Source organism: Oratosquilla oratoria, chromosome 40, assembly GCF_046742065.1.
Source record: "Oratosquilla oratoria isolate Oo_2021 chromosome 40, ASM4674206v1, whole genome shotgun sequence".
Lineage (NCBI taxonomy): Eukaryota > Metazoa > Arthropoda > Malacostraca > Stomatopoda > Squillidae > Oratosquilla > Oratosquilla oratoria.
In genome coordinates, this window is record NC_134816.1 from 44,172,698 (window position 1) to 44,190,197 (window position 17,500).

At 43.3% G+C, this 17,500-nt stretch overlaps 1 protein-coding gene across 4 annotated transcripts in view; it reads left to right on the forward strand.

Moving 5' to 3' along the window:
- milt (trafficking kinesin-binding protein milt) overlaps positions 1–17,500 on the forward strand; it is a 493,384-nt gene that overhangs the window by 162,298 nt on the left and 313,586 nt on the right. The window contains exon 1 of one of the 4 annotated variants that reach the window (XM_076177684.1): positions 1,092–1,297. The exons of the other annotated variants lie outside the window; for them this stretch is intronic. Coding sequence (XP_076033799.1) covers positions 1,282–1,297 — 16 coding nt within the window. The 5' untranslated portion in view covers positions 1,092–1,281. Of the gene's footprint in view, positions 1–1,091; positions 1,298–17,500 lie in introns of those variants that run through there. 4 annotated transcript variants of the gene reach the window in all.

Consider the following 17,500-nt stretch of genomic DNA (forward strand, 5'->3'; position numbering starts at 1 on the left):
TGTTGGTTGGAAAGATGTCCAACTGAACTGTTGTGTTGGTTGGAAATATGTCCAGCCGAACTGTTGTGTTGGTTGGGAAGATGTCCAACTGAACTGTTGTGTTGGTTGGAAAGATGTCCAACTGAACTGCTGTGTTAGTTGGAAAGATGCCCAACTGAACTGTTGCGTTGATTGGAAAAGTGACAAACTTAACTGTTGTGTTGGTTGGAAAGATGTCCAACTCAACTGTTGTGGTAGTATGAAAATGACCAACTCTTATAGTGAGTGGGGAAATGACCAACTGGACTGTCGTGTTTTAATGGAGAAATGACCAACTGAACTGTTGTGTTTAGTGGGAAAATGGCCAACTTTTGTGTTCAGTGGGAAGATGACCTACTGAACGTTGTGTTGATTTGAAAGATAACCAACTGAACTGTTGTCTTGAGTGGGGAAATGACCGACTTTTGTGTTCAGTGGGAAGATGTCTTGAGTGGCAAAATGACCGACTGAAGTGTTGCGTTTAGTGGGAAAATGACCACTCGAACTTTACACTAGACAGCCAACTGCACTGTTGGTTGGAAAGATGACCAACAGGGCAGTATACGAGTTGGCCAACTGAACTATTGGTTGGACAAATGGCCAACTGCATCGTGTATTAGTTGGTCAACTTGGATTGTGTCTTGGGTGGGAAGGTAATCGACCAACAGATGTTGGCTGACAGCTGATCGCCGTTTTAGGAGCCAACAGCTGTTACTTGTTGTCCAACCGGGTTTAACCGCTAAGCCCAAAGCATTGTCGCTTATTACAAAGGAGGAGCATGCCGACAGGAGACCTTTTGGTCCATAACTAGGTCGGATGAGGAAAAATGATAATAATGATAAAAGAAAAATAACTAAAAATTATGGTAATATAAATGATAACAAAGGATCGTGAACGGGGTTAGGTAACTTGGGTTATAACTCAGCCCTGAGTTAACTGGCATAATAACCCCGTTGGATTGCGGGTTAGCAGATGTAATCTAGTTTGGTTTTAATTTATCTAACCTTGACCCTTAGCTACGTCGTGGAATCCAAGTAACGTGTCTTGAGACTTTGTTAGTTATATCGTGAAGAAGAAGAACACAAAGAACATTTGAGAACAGAGAGAACAAAACAAGCGTCTGTCGGAGAGGGCCCCTTGGCCGCGGTCCAAGATTTGAAGAAGTCTTTGGGGTCGCGGTCCCTGGAGGGTTCGTGGAGGAGGAGGAGGAGGGTTGCGTCGCAGGGCCTCGGAGGAACGCCCTCTGATAGTCGCTGCTGAAGTATGGAGCTTCCTTCAGGTATGTAAGTCTGAAACAAAAGGAGTTACTGCATCCTAATTAATCATTTAATTAATTTGTGTCGCCGATTTAATGAAGCGGCTTTGCTGCTGAAGTATGGAGCTTCCTTCAGGTATGTAAGTCTGAAACAAAAGGAGTTACTGCATCCTAATTAATCATTTAATTAATTTGTGTCGCCGATTTAATGAAGCGGCTTTGCTGCTGAAGAATCGAGCTTCCTTCAGGTATGTGAGTCTGAAACAAAAGGAGTTACTTCATCCTGATTAATCATTTAATTAATTTGTGTCGCCGATTTAATGAAGCGGCTTTGCTGTGGATGTGCTGTGTCTTGCGACACTGCTTCTGACCCAGGGCAGTGGACAAGATGCAGGGATGACCCATCATCCAGGAGGTGCCATGATAAGAAGGAGGGAAGAGAGTGGAGTGTGATAGGGATGGAATGGGTGGGAGTGGATTTTATGCCTTTATTTTTTGGCTACCTCCCTTGTAAGGGTGGGAAAGCCTTTGGTATATGTATATATCTATCCTATTGATTTATTTATCTTTACTTTTATCTTTGTTGAATTACTGTCTTGGTTGCAACTGAGTTGCATGCTGATTTGATTGATTAATTAATTTATTTGTTAACATTAATAATTTGTCAATATTTATTAACTAATTTTTATTTATTTATTTATCTATTTTATATTTGTTCATCTTTATATTTATTTCACTATTTATTTGCTGTCTTGACTGGGAGCCGTATTCAAGGGCGTTTTGAAAAACACTTGGAGATGACGTTTGAACTTAATCAGCGACATGACGTCACGTCGCTTAACGGTCGCGGAAACTCAGAAGTTTGAAAAAAAAGTCGTTATTGAACACGAGACGAAAAAGGAAATATTAATGTTTCCAATAGCTGTTCAGTAATGCTTTTTTATTTTATTTTATTTTTTATATGAATTTTTATTTGTTAATTATCTATTTATTTTTATTTTTTTACCGGTTAATATGATTGGATACGGTTACGAAGGAGACACATAATTAGGTGTATGGATTATGTTTTATTTTTTAAATTAGCTTTTTATTTCTATTTTTTTCTATTTTTCCCACTTTGCGAGTTATATAATGTCTTTTACTTCCTTGTGTGTGTGTGTGTGTGTGTGTGTGTGTGTGTGTGTGTGTGTGTGACACATGAGCCATAACAAAATCTTTGGAGGTAATCACCAGGATACATTTTAAGTTTATAAATAGATTAAAAAGAGGAACAAACAAATAAATAAAAAAGTAGACGGCGCGTGGCAACATCTACAAAGGGCCGATGTTGCCATACTAGAGTCTCTCTTTTTTTTTTCCCCATACTCGCATAGACAAAGTGTTGTTAAAACTAGCTTAACGCCCGGGGTGGCTAGTAACTATTTTAGTTTCTAAGATGTCTCCCACGTGTATCGGTCTAGTCTCGCTGTCTTTCTAGAAATCTTAGAGGGTAAATTTAGGATTTTTCTAAAGACCAGTAGACGGGTGAATAACATTTATTAAGGAAGTATCAAGTCAATATTTATTGATGAATAATAATTTCAATTTTTTTTTTACAATATTGACAACCATACACACACACACACACACACACACACACACACACACACAGAATGTTATATATAGTATATATATATATATATATATATATATATATATATATATATATATATATATATATATATATATACGTGTGTGTGTGTGTTTTCTATTAGATATTTGATGTTAGCTTGCCTTCGGTGTTCATTAAATCATTTGAAATATTGTTTTTGAATATTTATATATTACGCGAAGGTCACCTTCCATTTAGTTTTCCTTGGTAACACCCCTGCGGACCAGATGCACGTCTGTGAAGTAGTATTAGTAGTAATAATGGTAGTAGCTGTAGCATTAGTAGTCTGGGTAGTGGTAGTAATAGTAATAGTTGTAGCATTAGTAGCAGTTGTAGGAACAGCAGTAGCTGTAGTTGTAGTAGTAGTAGTAGTAATTCTAGCAGTAGTAGTTGTGATGGTGGTAGTAGCAGCAGTAGTAGTAATTGGAGTAGTAGCAGCTGTAGTAGTTGTTGTAGTAGTAGTGGTAGTGGTGATAGTAGTAGTAGTAGTAGTTGTAGTAGCAGTAGTAGTGGTTGCAGTAACAGTAGTAGTAGTTGTAGTTGTAGTAGCAGCAGTACTAGTAGTAGTAGTAGTAGCAGTAACAGTAACAGTAGTAGTAGTAATAGTAGTGGTAGTAGCAGTACTACTAGTAGTTGTAGTAGTAGTAGTAGTAGGAGGAGGTGGTGGGAGTACATTTGTGGGCTGTACAGACGAGGGGTCTGATTTTGGCACGTGGGTCCTAAAGTTGGTCCACCTGGAGTGTGGACCAAATCGGTCCAAATTTTTTTGTCGAGCGGGGAAGACCCGCCGCGCGTTTCACCGGGGTCATGCGGTCCGCGCGCGGGAAGCCGGCGGTTCACTAGCGTTTCTCTTAACTATGGAGAGGGTCGCTGTGCTTTGCCTAACAGGATTTTTTTTTTTTTTTTTTTTTGTATTTCGTAAAGATGAAGATATAGTTTTAGTTTTCATAGAAAATGTATTTCCATCGCTTGTGAGAATTACAAACTTGAATTTGCAGAAAATATGATAATGATAATAACAATAATATTATTAATGATAAAGAATACAATAAAAGACAATACTGATAATGATAATTATGGCAACAACAGCCATTGATAATAATGATAGTAATAATAATAATAATAATGATAATAATAATGATAATAATTGTCTAGTGTTACGAGATGTAACGTATTCTGTAACGTTTTTTAGTTTTACAAAATATATCGTAGCTTTTGTGCGCCGTAACGAGGCGTGACATGACGTTGCATTGTGTGACGTTGCGTGATATGTCGTAGTACGTCACAGTCATTGACACCGCAGACCGCTACGGCGTGCAGTGTGGCGTAGCACTTCCTGTGAGGGGACGATTGTGAAGAAAGTGGAAACAGTGAAAATGTTGTATTTACGATAGCCGCAAAATGTGTTTTTTTCGTATTTTCCTCTCTCTCTCTCTCTCTCTCTCTCTCTCTCTCTCTCTCTCTCTCTCTCTCTCTCTCTCTCTCTCTCTCTCTCTCTCTCTCTCTCTCTCTTTCTGTCTCTCTCCCTCCCTCCCTCCCTCCTCCTTTCCCCCTCTATCCTTTCTCTCTCACCCTTCCCCCTCCCCCTATCTCTCCCTCTCCCTCTCTTTCTCACTCTTCCCCCTCCCCCTCTCTCTCTCTCACCCTTCCCCCTCCCCTCTCTCTCTCTCTCTCTCTCTCTCACCCCTCCCCCTCTCTCTCCCTCTCCCTCACCCTTCCCCCTCCCCTTTATCCTCTCCCCCTTCCTCCTCCCCTCTCTCTCTCTCCCCCTTCCCCCTCCCCCTCTCTCTCTCCTTTCCCCCTCTATCTTTTCTCTCTTTCTCCCCCCCTTCCCCTCTCCTCCCCTCCTTCCCTCCCCTCCTTCCCTCCCCCTCTCTCTCCCCCTTCCCCCTTTCCCCTCTCTCTCCTTTCCCCCTCTATCATTTCTCTCTCACCATTCCTCCTCCCCCTCTTTCTCGTTCCCCCCCTCTCTCTCCCTCTCTCCCTTTGCTCCCTCTCTCTCTCTCTCTCTCTCTCTCTCTCTCTCTCTCTCTCTCTCTCTCTCTCTCTCTCTCTCTCTCTCTCTCTCTCTCTCTCTCTCTCAAAACGAGAATCACCAACTAATGATATTGGTAACTTTCAATTTGTTCATGAACGTTCGAATTAACACTTCGGCTTTCGGTAGCCAGAATAAAACATAAATTTGAAAAGAAATAGTAAATAGAAATAATAAATAGAAAAAATCAAAGTAGTTTGGTCTTTAGTCTGCGCCAATTGCTCCCAATAACGACCCCCCCCCCATGGTTGTTGGTAGTTTATATAGTAGTAGTTACACTTCATAAGTACACATAGTATATAGTTAAGGACATAGAATAATAGGTCTATAGTTATAGTTACAATTTATAGTTATGTAGACGTAGTTTCAGTTCTCATTATAGTTGTAGTTACAATTATATTTTATAGATATAGTTTGATGGTATGGTTATAATTTTCTATAGTTTTTAGTTATGGTTACAGTTATAGTTACGGGATATAGCAACATACAGGTTTGGGTTATTTATAGTTTATAGTTATAGTTGTAGTAACAGTGTAGTTTAAAGACCAGAAAGAGGAGAAGACGTTTCTGTTTTGTGGGCCAAATGTCCTTGTAGGTGAGCTGTCAACCCGCACGGAATGTTCTCTGTAATGGCCGTCGGTTGGTTGTTAAAGGGAAGGAGGGAAGGGGAGGGAGGAGGGAAGGGAAGGGAAGTGAAGGGAAGAGGAAGGGAAGGGGAAGGGGTTGGATGGGGAAGGAGAAGGGTGGGGGAAGGAGGAAAGGGAAGGGAAGGGTAGGAGGGAAGGGGAAGGGGAAGGAGGGAAGGGAAGGGAAAAGAAGGAAGAGGAAGGAAGAGAAGTACCTCCTCTTCCCAGAAGAGAAGGTTTTCTGGATGAAGAAGAGGAAGAAGAAGAGGAGGAGGAAGAGGAAAAAAATTATGAAAAGGAGGATGAGGAGGGAGATTATGAAGAGGAGGAGAATGGGAAGGTGGAGGAAGAGGAATGGAGGAAGTGGAAGAAAAATATAGCGATGAGGAGGAGGAGGAAAATTGGAAGGTGGAGGGGGAGGAGGAGAGGAGGAGGAGTATGGGAAGGTGGAGGAAGAGGAGGGGGAGGAGGTTTTATTTTCTCGAGAATAACCAGCGTTCCTATCCTCGTAGACAGCATCTCTCCAGAGATGGCCGGAATTCCTCTTCAATCATAAAATAATGCTACGTGACCCTGGGCAGTAGGGGTGTCAAAGTCTCAGAAAGGTTGGCAGCTTGAAGCTTATGCAAACGGTATCCCATACGGAGTGGGAGTGGGAGAGGAGGGTCGGGGAAGAAGAAGAAGAGGAGGAGGAGGAGGAGGGGGTTGGGAGAAGAGAAGGAAGAAGTGGAAGGTTTGGAAAAGAAGAAGAAGAAGAAGAACAGTAAGGAGGAGAAGATGGTAGAAGAAGGAAGAAGAGGAAATGTGGGGAAAGAAGAAGAGGAGGAGGAGCAGGAGGAGGGGGAAAAAGAAGAAGAGGAGTAGGAAAAAGAGGGAGGGTAGACGAAGAAGAAGAAGAGGAGGAGGAGGAGTAACTGGGAGGGGGAGACTATAGGAAGGGAGGGTGAAAGACGAAGAAGAGGGAGGATGGAGGAAGAAGAGGAGGAAGAAAAAGAGGGGAGAGGAGGAAGAAGAAGAGGGTGGAGGACGAAAACAGAGGGTGGAGGGCGAAGGGGAGGATGAAGGGGAAGTGTGGAGGAAGTAGAGGAGAAGGGCGAAAGGAAGAAGAGGAAGGAGGGAGGAGGAAGAGGTAGAGGAGGAGGAAGAAGATATGATGTCTATTATTGCCACGGAGCCTTGGCGCGGTTGCCCTCTGAACGGGGGAGGGTGCAGTGGGGGCGGTGGTGCCACGACGTGGGTACTCTGCCCTTACCCAGACTATGTAGACGTCGGTCCCACTCCGTCTAGGCCGGGTTTTGTCTGCCGGGTGTGGGGTGTGGGGGGGGAAGGGGAGATAATATATGGGGCTTGTAATGATGGTATATATATATATAAGTATATATACCTGATTTTTGTCCCATTAAGTTTAGGTCTGTTTTTGCCTGTTGGGGAGGAAGTGGGGGGAAGGGGCGAGTGGGGGGAAAGGGGGGGAATACACATGTAGCAACTTTGTGGTAGAGTGACTTGCAGTTGGAGCGTTGGGCCAAGCTGTTTCTTAATAGGACTGTTTACGTGTGGTACATCATGGTCTCGAATCACGTGTTCGACGCGTGAACTACAGCTATTACCCTCCCGGGTGAGAGCTCAGAGTTCGTATATGTTCCGATCTATAGTGTGTGTGTGTGTGTGTGTGTGTGTGTGTGTGTGTGTGAGTGCGTGTATATATGTATGTATGTGTGTGTGTGTGTTCGTGTGTACGTGTGAATGAACATAATTACAAGTATATATTTTACGTTATTCAAAAATAAATACATAAAAAATAAATAAAAATAGGAAATGGCATTATAGATATAGCCCCTTCCCCAAGTCTTCACATAAATATAATAATAATATACAAATAAAATAAAAAAAATTCTCTAGTCCCTCCATTCTGCTGACCTCTTCTATGACGTCACCTCTTCGACTAAATATCATCTCCCAAGGATAGAAGCGCTGGTTATCGACATACATCCCCCCCCCCGTCCCCCCGAAGCCCTCATTTATTTGTAAACAAAGCCTCAGAGTACTTGTAGCCGAAGAAGCCCAACGTAAACCATGGGCTTCGTTGGATCGTGTCCAACCTACGCCTACGGTTGGAGCCACTTTTATTTTTATTCTAGTTGGCGCCAAACTATTCCATTCACCCTTAGCAACCCCTTTCCAAAGAACATAAGAATGGAGGAGACTCCAAGAGACCCTAAGGCCTACACTAGGCAGTTCCATGTCCATGACCACCCGTCATCCCTGTCCAAAAAGTTGTCTAACCGTTTCTTAAAACAGCCGATAGTTTCAGCGCTCACTGGATGGTTACAAAGGATTACAAAGGCGGAGCATGTCGACAGGAGACCTTTTGGTCTATAACTAGGTCGGATGCAAAAAAATATACATAATAATGATTAATAAATAAATAAATGAAATGATAATAATATAAATAATAATAGATGAAATAAATAAAATAAATGCATAGCTATAGTTAGATAATAAAGAAACAGGTAAATAGTAAATAATAAATTGACAGATAAATAGTGATAAATGAAAAGCAAGCAAATAATAATAAACAAACAGACAAATAATAACAAACAAATAAATAGCATAAATCTATTCCATTTATTAACCACTCTGTTAATCAACCCATTACTTGCCAATTTCCTTTGTACTGGGTGGGACGTTTCCCCCATTTTCATTCTGCCTGTCGCCAGGCGATTTTATTCATCCCCAGTGGCATCCCACGGTATCGATGGAAGCTGAAGCCTACGTTTATTATGGCTGCCGCCAGGCGAATTTTATTAATTTACATGATACTCTTGTGGTCAGGGAAAGAGGTTGAAACAGTAGATACCTTTTATACTCTGTTCCCCACTTTTCATAAATTTGTTTGGAATATTATGCAAATTTAGTTTATGCTTATCCAATTGAAGGAAAAACTATCATAAGAAACAATGAAAATGACAGAAAAAGATTAGAGAACTGCAAAAAAAAAAAAAAAACTGTCTTGTGGTTCCCCTACATTTTACTCCCAAATCCCACCCCGCCCCCCCAAAAATAGAATAAAACAAGTAAATAATAATGATAATGATAATAATTATAGTGATAAGAGAATATTGATGAAGAGATACCCTTTGCTTTATTACAAAATTGATAATCATAATTATCTCATATTTCTTTCTGCCAGAACAGTGATGGAATTTTTTCCTTATTTAGATTCCTCACATTGTGTGTAATTTGTAACAGCAGGTCATAAGCCCCCCGCCCTAAGTTCTTGTCATGGCCCCCTTAGGGGGGTCACGGTCCCCCATGGTCCCCAGTTTGAAAACCACTAGGAGGAACAGTCTTAAGAGTCTAATATGTTTACATACACAAAGAGCAAGACACCATCTTTGTAGCTCTTGGCACTGTGTTGTGTTTATCGTCGTTAACGTTGACAAGTGACTGAAGGCTCCAAAGAGAAATTGTCTGCCTCTGCGCACCTCCAGTGACGTCACGTGGAAGACGAAGCCCGTCATTGGACCTAGCGGTCGACAGACTCCGCCCACCGCGTGCGTGGAGCTCGCTGATTGGCTGGCTTGGTTTTGCCTCCGGGTGACGCCAAATGGGACGAATTTATGTTCTTTGGTGACAAGACCGGATCTTAGGAAGCTGGTGCGACCAAACTACATTTATTTATTTATTTATTTATTTATTATAGGAAACTTCTCTTATGGCCTATATAATGCTGTAGATGAGTTTACATGTGTATGGAAATTTTTATTACCTTTGGCTCAAGCTTATAGATTTAGTTACTAAATGTATTCATATATACTTATTTGTACATGTATTTATTTATATATTTATTTTTTATTTATTTCGTGAATTTGGTTTTCGCAAAGCATCGCCTTGTCTACGCGTTTATTGACGACAGATTGACCGATTTTCACTTGTTGATGTGTGGCACTCTGGGCCAAAGCGGAGTGCCACGGGGTGCCAGATGGGCCCGGGCCAAGGATGACGTCATTGGCACTTGTCGCCGTATCTGTTGCTGGCGCAAAGACGCCGGCGCCGGTCACATATATCTTAGATAAGGTCACATATATCTGAGATAAGGTCACATATATCTGAGATAAGGTCACATATATCTGAGATAAGGTCACATATATCTGAGATAAGGTCACATATATCTGAGATAAGGTCACATATATCTGAGATAAGGTCACATATATCTGAGATAAGGTCACATATATCTGAGATAAGGTCACATATATCTGAGATAAGGTCACATATATCTGAGATAAGGTCACATATATCTGAGATAAGGTCACATATATCTGAGATAAGGTCACATATATCTGAGATAAGGTCACATATATCTGAGATAAGGTCACATATATCTGAGATAAGGTCACATATATCTGAGATAAGGTCATATATATCTGAGATAAGGTCATATATATCTGAGATAACACGCTAAATAGGTGAGTGTGTCAATCATATGTCTGAAATAAGTAGGTAATTAGGTTAGAAGGTAAATAGTTCAAATGAAAAATAAATTTTTATTCCTCAGATGGGATTAAGTTGGCCTTGCGTGACTAATTGTCTTATTGGGATATACAGAAAATGCAACGCTCGTGGAGTCCCGTCTCTATGGCTCTATTGGTCAGATTTGGTTTTGACGTGTGTGTGTGTATTCACCTCGGATCTGCTGCAGTCTCTGCCGAGACAGCCAGACACCACCCTACGGCAGTGAGCTCAGAGCTCCTTATTAGCCGATCTCTGGGTAGGTCTGAGACCACTCACACACCACACACCGGGACAGCAAGGTCACAACTCCTTGACTAACGTCCCGTACCTACTCGCTGCTAGGTGAACAGGGGCTACACGTGAAAGGAGACAAACCCAACTTATCTCCGCCCGACCGAGGAATCGAACCCCGGTTCTCTGGCTTCTGAGGCAAGTGTGTGTGTGTGTGTGTGTGTGTGTGTGTGTGTGTGTATGTATAAACCGAATTATATTACGAACGTGGAAGTGCGTACACACGCACATGTACACCCGTAGTACACATACAACTGTGTACAGCTGTCTCCAATTATAGGGAACAGAAGGAAATATGGATAGAGGATGGTGCATCTGTGGCTTAAGAGAACAACAACTAACTTTTAGGTCAAGGGCTTTAACTCGGGTGATGCAGACAAGGTCATCATATTAAGACACCAGGGCAGGACTCGCAGTAATGGGTCTAAATTGGACCAATTTAGTTTTAAAAAGGAAATAGGCAAAAACTGGTTTACCAACGAAGTGGTTAACGAATAGAATAGACTTAGTTAACAACGTAGTTAGTGAGCGCTGAAACTATCGGTTGTTTTAAGAAACGGTTAGACAACTTTATGGATGGGGATGACAGATGGTCATGGACATGGAACTGCCTAGTGTAGGCCTTATGGTCTCTTGCAGTCTCCTTCATTCATACGTCCTTATGAGTGTGACACAGGAACCAATCTCCTCGCCGCACTGGTACTCCTCGAGCAGGTACCGATAGAGAAGAAAGAACACAAGGAGGAAAGGACCTAGTGTAGGCCTTATGGTCTCTTGGAGTCTCCTTCATTCATATGTCCTTATGAGTGTGACCCAGGAACCAATCTCCTCGCCGCACCGGTACTCCTCGAGCAAGTACCGATAGAGAAGAAAGAACACAAGGAGGAAAGGACCTAGTGTAGGCCTTATGGTCTCTTACAGTCTCCTTCATTCATACGCCCTTATGAATGTGACACAGGAACCAATCTCCTCGCCGCACTGGTACTCCTCGAGCAAGTACCGATAGAGAAGAAAGAACACAAGGAGGAAAGGACCTAGTGTAGGCCTTATGGTCTCTTGGAGTCTCCTTCATTCATATGTCCTTATGAGTGTGACCCAGGAACCAATCTCCTCGCCGCACCGGTACTCCTCGAACAGATACCGGTGGAGGAGAAGGAAGATGACCAGAAGGAAAGGACCTAGTGTAGGCCTTATGGTCTCATGGAATCTACTTCATTCACATGTCCTTATGAGTGTGACCCAGGAACCAATCTCCTCGCCGCACCGGTCCTCCTCGAGTAGGTGCCGGTGGAGGAGAAGGAGGAGGAGGACCACGAGGAAGGGAAGGGGTGGAGGTACTGTACAGCGGGCAACCCTCGTCCTCACGTGAACGGGGAACGAGAACTAAACTTAGCGATGAGATGTACAGGGTGCCAGATAGAGCCGTCATTCACGGTGCCAACGTCTTGCGGACGCTATCCATGGTGCCATGCACTCCCTCCCTCCCTTCTCCCCCTCCCCCTCTCTCCTTCCTTACCCTCCTTTCCCCCTCCCTCCCCTTCCCTTCCCTTCCCTTCTTCCCCTTCCCTTCCCTCCCTCCCTTTCCCCTCCAATACCCTTCCTCCTTCCCTCCCTTCTCCCCCTCCCCCTCTCTCCTTCCTTACCCTCCTTTTCCCCTCCCTCCCCTTCCCTTCCCCTCCCTTCTTCCCCTTCCCTTCTCTCCCTCCCTTCTCCACCCTCCCCCTCTCTCCTTCCTTACCCTCCTTTCCCCCTCCCTCCCCTTCCCTTCCCTTCCCTTCTTCCCCTTCCCCTTCCCTTCCCTTCCCTTCCCTTCTTCCCCTTCCCTTCCCTCCCTCCCTTTCCCCTCCAATACCCTTCCTCCTTCCCTCCCTTCTCCCCCTCCCCCTCCTTCGTTATCCTCCCTCCTCTCCTCCCTTCTTCCTTTCCCCTTCCCTTCCCTTCTCCCCCTCCCCTATTTCCCCTCCCATCCCTTCCTTTACCCTACCTCCTGCAACTTAATCCCCAGAGCACCATAGAAGACTGCCGGTGCAACCACTGCCATGAAGAAAATGCCGACCTCCACCACTACCTGAGCGATTGCCCCGCCACCTCCCTCTTTCCTCAGACGAGGACCACCGCCCCCCCCCCCCTGAAGGTCTTGTGAGCCGCCTCTGCCGCCTCCAAAGCCCCTTCTATGAGCTCCGTCAGCTGCTAGAGCGTCCACCGCCGCTCTAGCAGCCGCAGCTTCTCTTTTCTACTGCCCCCTATCACCCTCTGACTAGCTATGCTATTCCACCTCCTCTCTACGAGATGCGTCTTACATAAACACCACCGCACGGGCTCAAACAAACCCCGTGGGAATGATTCTTCACTCCCGAATTTCGAAAAAAGAAAAAAAAATTCTCTTCTCCCCTTCCCTCCCTCCTGTCCCCCTCTCCTCCCTTCCCCATTCCTTCCCTTGTCCTACCTATTTCCCTTTTCCCCTTCCCTTCCTCCCTCCATCCCCCTCCCACTCCCTTCCCTTCCTCCTCCTCCCCCCTACCCCTCCCTCCTCCCTCCCTCCCTCCCCTTCTCCTTTTTTCCTCCTTCCCCTCGTTCCTCCCACTCCCCTCCTCCTCCCTTGAACAGGGCAAGTTTAAAGTGGGTTGTTCTTTGCATTTAAGGGATTTTAATCATTGCATTGATTGGGATAACACAAAGAAAATTGTCTTAAGGACATTCAGGAGAGGAATATCATAGAATCATGTTATATGAAAGCTTCATTTGAGAACAACATGAATATGAATATGGGAATGTATAAATTAGATAACTTTATAACATACAAAATTGTTGACAGTAGCCGGCTCAAATGTCCGGCAGTGCTGAGAGAGTGTGGTCACAGTGGACCTGTCCTAATTCCCCCCTAGTGTGCTTCTTTTGTATATATATATATATATATATATATATATATATATATATATATATATATATATATATATATATATATATATATATATATATTGTCACTGTTTCCTTACTCTGTACCTTTGAAAATGTCTTAAATAGACGAAAACGTTCGGTCACCTTTCATTTTATTTTCCAAGTGGTTTTATTACACACACACACACACACACACACACACACACACACACACACACACATATATATATATATATATATATATATATATATATATATATATATATATATAATGTGTGTGTGTATGTATGTATGTATCCTCAACACCTACTAAAACCCTTTCCCCCCTTATCCTTAACCGTCAAAGTGTGAACTTAAGTTGTTGTTGTCGTTCCCTAGACTGTCTGTCCGAGCAGTCCCGTCTCCCCAAGGAAGGCCACAGCCGAAACTGGGTTTTCCCACAAATCCTTTATAGAGTGTATGTTGTGTTGTTTGCGTGCATGATTGTGTATAATGCAGTCTTCCATTATGTGTTGTATGGTATGGGGTGAAGTGTTACATCCTGCTGTTCACAACACGGTCGTCCAGCCTCTTCTGGTAGCTTAGAAGTGCTGGGTGGTGACCGCATCGCAGTCTGGCCAAGTGGACTCTGTCCTTTCGTGGGAGAGAGGATTCAGAAGGGTGGATATCAGGGGGGTCTGGCATGCAGCAGTGTGTTGTCTTTCAGTGTGTTAATGGAGCGGTGAGTGATATGATTATGAATATGTTTCCGGAGGCTGGTATTTGGTGGTTGTGGAGGAAGAGAAGAGAGTATCTGTGCGTAATAAAGGTCTTTGGGTGTAGTTAAGTTATCGGTCTGTTTAAACCACATCTCTATGAGGAATTTAACCTAACCTCTCAATATACACGTTGTACTGTGCACTTCGTTATGTATGCCGTCAGGCGATTTTATTAAGAAATCCTTTAAGAGACGGTGTAGATCAGTCGAAAGTGGGGGCACACTAGGGTAGCATGCTGCTTGGTTTTGCTACTTGCTTTGAGTAGCAACGACTTCGGTTACAATATTCAAGACTTCCGTAAGAACATCTCGACAATCTGCCTAGCATGCTACTTGCTTTTGCTACTAGGTTTGAGTAGCAACGACTTGGGTGACAATATTCAAGACTTCCGTAAGAACATCTCGACAATCTGCCTAGCATGCTACTTGCTTTTGATACTTGATTTGAATAGCAACTATTTCGGTTACAATATTAAAGCCTTCCGTAAGTACATCTCGACAATCTGCCTAGCATGCTACTTGCTTTTGGTACTTGCTTTGAGTAGCAACAACTTCGGGTGCAATATTCTAGACTTCCGTCAGAACATCTCAACAATCTGCCTAGCATGCTACTTGGTTTGAGTAGCAACGTTTTTGGTTACAACATTCTAGACTTTCGTAAGAACATCTTAACAATCTGCCCAGCATGCTACTTGCTTTTGGTACTTGATTTTAGTAGCAACGACTTGGGTCACAATATTCTAGGTTTTCGTAAGAACATCTCAAGAATGTGTCTAAGATTCGAATTCTAAGTTTAACTTCTCATAGTTTGCGAGTAAGTTTCTCAGACGCAGAAGCAATTTGACTTTTGGAAATTTAAAAAAACAAAAAATCGTCACTGAAATCGTTGCTACTCAAACGGGCTAGCAAAAGCAAGTAGCATGCTAGCCAGAAATGCCTAGCGTGCCGACACATTTAACCGCAGTATAGCAAGTTTGGGACTGGTTTGTTTATGTTTGGGGGTTGGTTTTCAACAAGGGAGGGGGGTAGACTTATCACGCCCCGGGGTGGGGGTAGAAATATTACGCTGTTGGGAGGGGAGGGGGTACATATATCACACCTGAAATGTTCGTGTTGTGTAATAGGATATACTTGGGAAGTTACATGTTATAAACGCGAGTGAAATATATGTTGTATTTTTTAATCTTATAATTTTTGTGTTTTTATTTACATTGTGTGTGTGTGTGTGTGTGTGTGTGTGTGACCTGACCTGGGACACTCCCATAGTTCAGGTTAGGTCAGGTTATACCTGGCAAGTTACATGTTATGTACATAAATGAAATGTATATTTAATTTTTTTCGTTTCATTATTCTATATGTCTTCATATTGTGTGTGTGTGTGTGATTCACCGTGGTCTTGGATCACGTGTTGGACTCATGAACGACAACTATTTCCCTTCTGGAAGAGAGCTCGGAGCTCATATAAGACCGTTCTACGGGTAATGCTGTGACCTTACACGCACACACACACACACAACTCCCCTCCCACGGAGTTGGAGTAACGACCCGCAGCCTAGCGATACTGAAATTATTTTAGCCCTGGGCGGAATTACAAAGGATTACAAAGGCGTAGCATGCCGACAGGAGACCTTTTGGTCCATATCTAGGTCGGATGCGAAAAAAAATCATAATAATAATAAAATGATAAATAAAAACTATAACAATGTAAATAACAAATAAAATTCATAAATAAATGCATAGGGAACTCTATCACTGCGCCACGAGTATGTGTGTGTGTGTATGCAAGTGTGTGTGTGTGTGTGTGTGTATTCACCTCGGATCTGCTGCAGTCTCTGTCGAGACAGCCAGACACCATCCTACGGCAGTGAGCTCAGAGCTCATTATTTGCCGATCTCTGCGAGTGTGTGTGTGTGTGTGTGTGTGTGTGTGTGTGTGTGTGTGCCTGTGTGTGTGTGCCTGTGTGTGTGTGTGTGTGTGTGTGTGTGTGTGTGTGCGTGCTTTGAAGGCACGAAGGACAAAGCGAAGGGACCTCTTGTGACCCAAGAGTGGCACCGGTTGGCACCTGACATGGGTCAGTGCCAAGTGTCGTTTGGCGGCGGCAGCAGACGACGTGACATGCCGACGTGACATGTCACATGTATTGAAGTGAGCATATTTTAGGGCGACTGGCTCGTTGCCTCAATGTATCGGGTTTAATATGTATTTGATAGCCTTGTATTGTGATGGTAGCCCTCTTCTAAAGGGGAATAGGCTTCTGACACACACACACACACACACACACACACACACACACACACACACACACACACACACACACACACACACACATATATATATATATATATATATATATATATATATATGTATATATATATATTCTGTTAAAAACGACAGCAAAAGAATTATTCATTAACATTTTCCGTGAGTTCTCAAACTTGCGAAAAGTAAATTTCTACTTTATGCAAGCTTGAGAGCACGCGGAAAAAAGTTAAATAATAATTCTTTTGCTGTCGTTTTTAACAGAATATGCCTTAGAGAGAATCTCCTGCCACGCTTCACCAATATATATATATATATATATATATATATATATATATATATATATATATATATATATATGTGCCAATAAGAACACGGGTACGTGTGTTCACTTATGCAAAGTAGACAACTTGGAAAAAAAAGAAACTAACGAAACAGAGCGCTTTCGTATATTACATCTTCAGTGCAAAAAGATGAAATATACGAAATCGCTCTGTCTCGTTAGTTTCTTTTTTGCAAGTGGTCTAATTTGCATATATATACAGTATATATATATATATATATATATATATATATATATATACATACAGTATATACATACCTAGTCTCAAACTCGTGTACAGTTCCAACATAATCTACATCTTCGTGTGTGTGTGTGTGTGTGTGTGTGTGTGTGTGTGTGTGTGTGTGTGTTCGTGTATTCGCTTGCGCATTCATCATGCAAGCGTGCGTGCATGCGTGCACATTGGAGTTGAGTGACCACTTTTTGTCCACAGCCAAGTGTGCGGTGCTCAAGTACAGCATCAGGATCGAGGCGGCTGATGTTAACTGTCCCACATTGCCAAACGCAACCCCGCAAGTAGATCTTAGTCCTTATGAGGTTGGGGGAAGGGGTTGGGGGTTGGTTGGATGGGGAGGGAGAGGTGGTGGGGTTGGGGGAGGGATTGGATGGATGGGGGAGAGGTTGGGAGAGGGGTTGGTTGGATGGGGGAGGGGTTGGGGGATGAGAAAGTGGTGGGGTTGGGGAGGGGGAGGGGTTGGTTGAATGGGGAGGTGGTGGGGGATAGGGAGGAGAGGGGGTGGGAGATGGGGAGAGAGGTTGGTTGGATGGGGAGGCGGTGGGGTTGGGGTGAGGAGGGGGAGGGGTTGGGGATAGGGTGGTTGTGGGGTTGGGGAGGGGTTGGTTGGATGGGAAGGT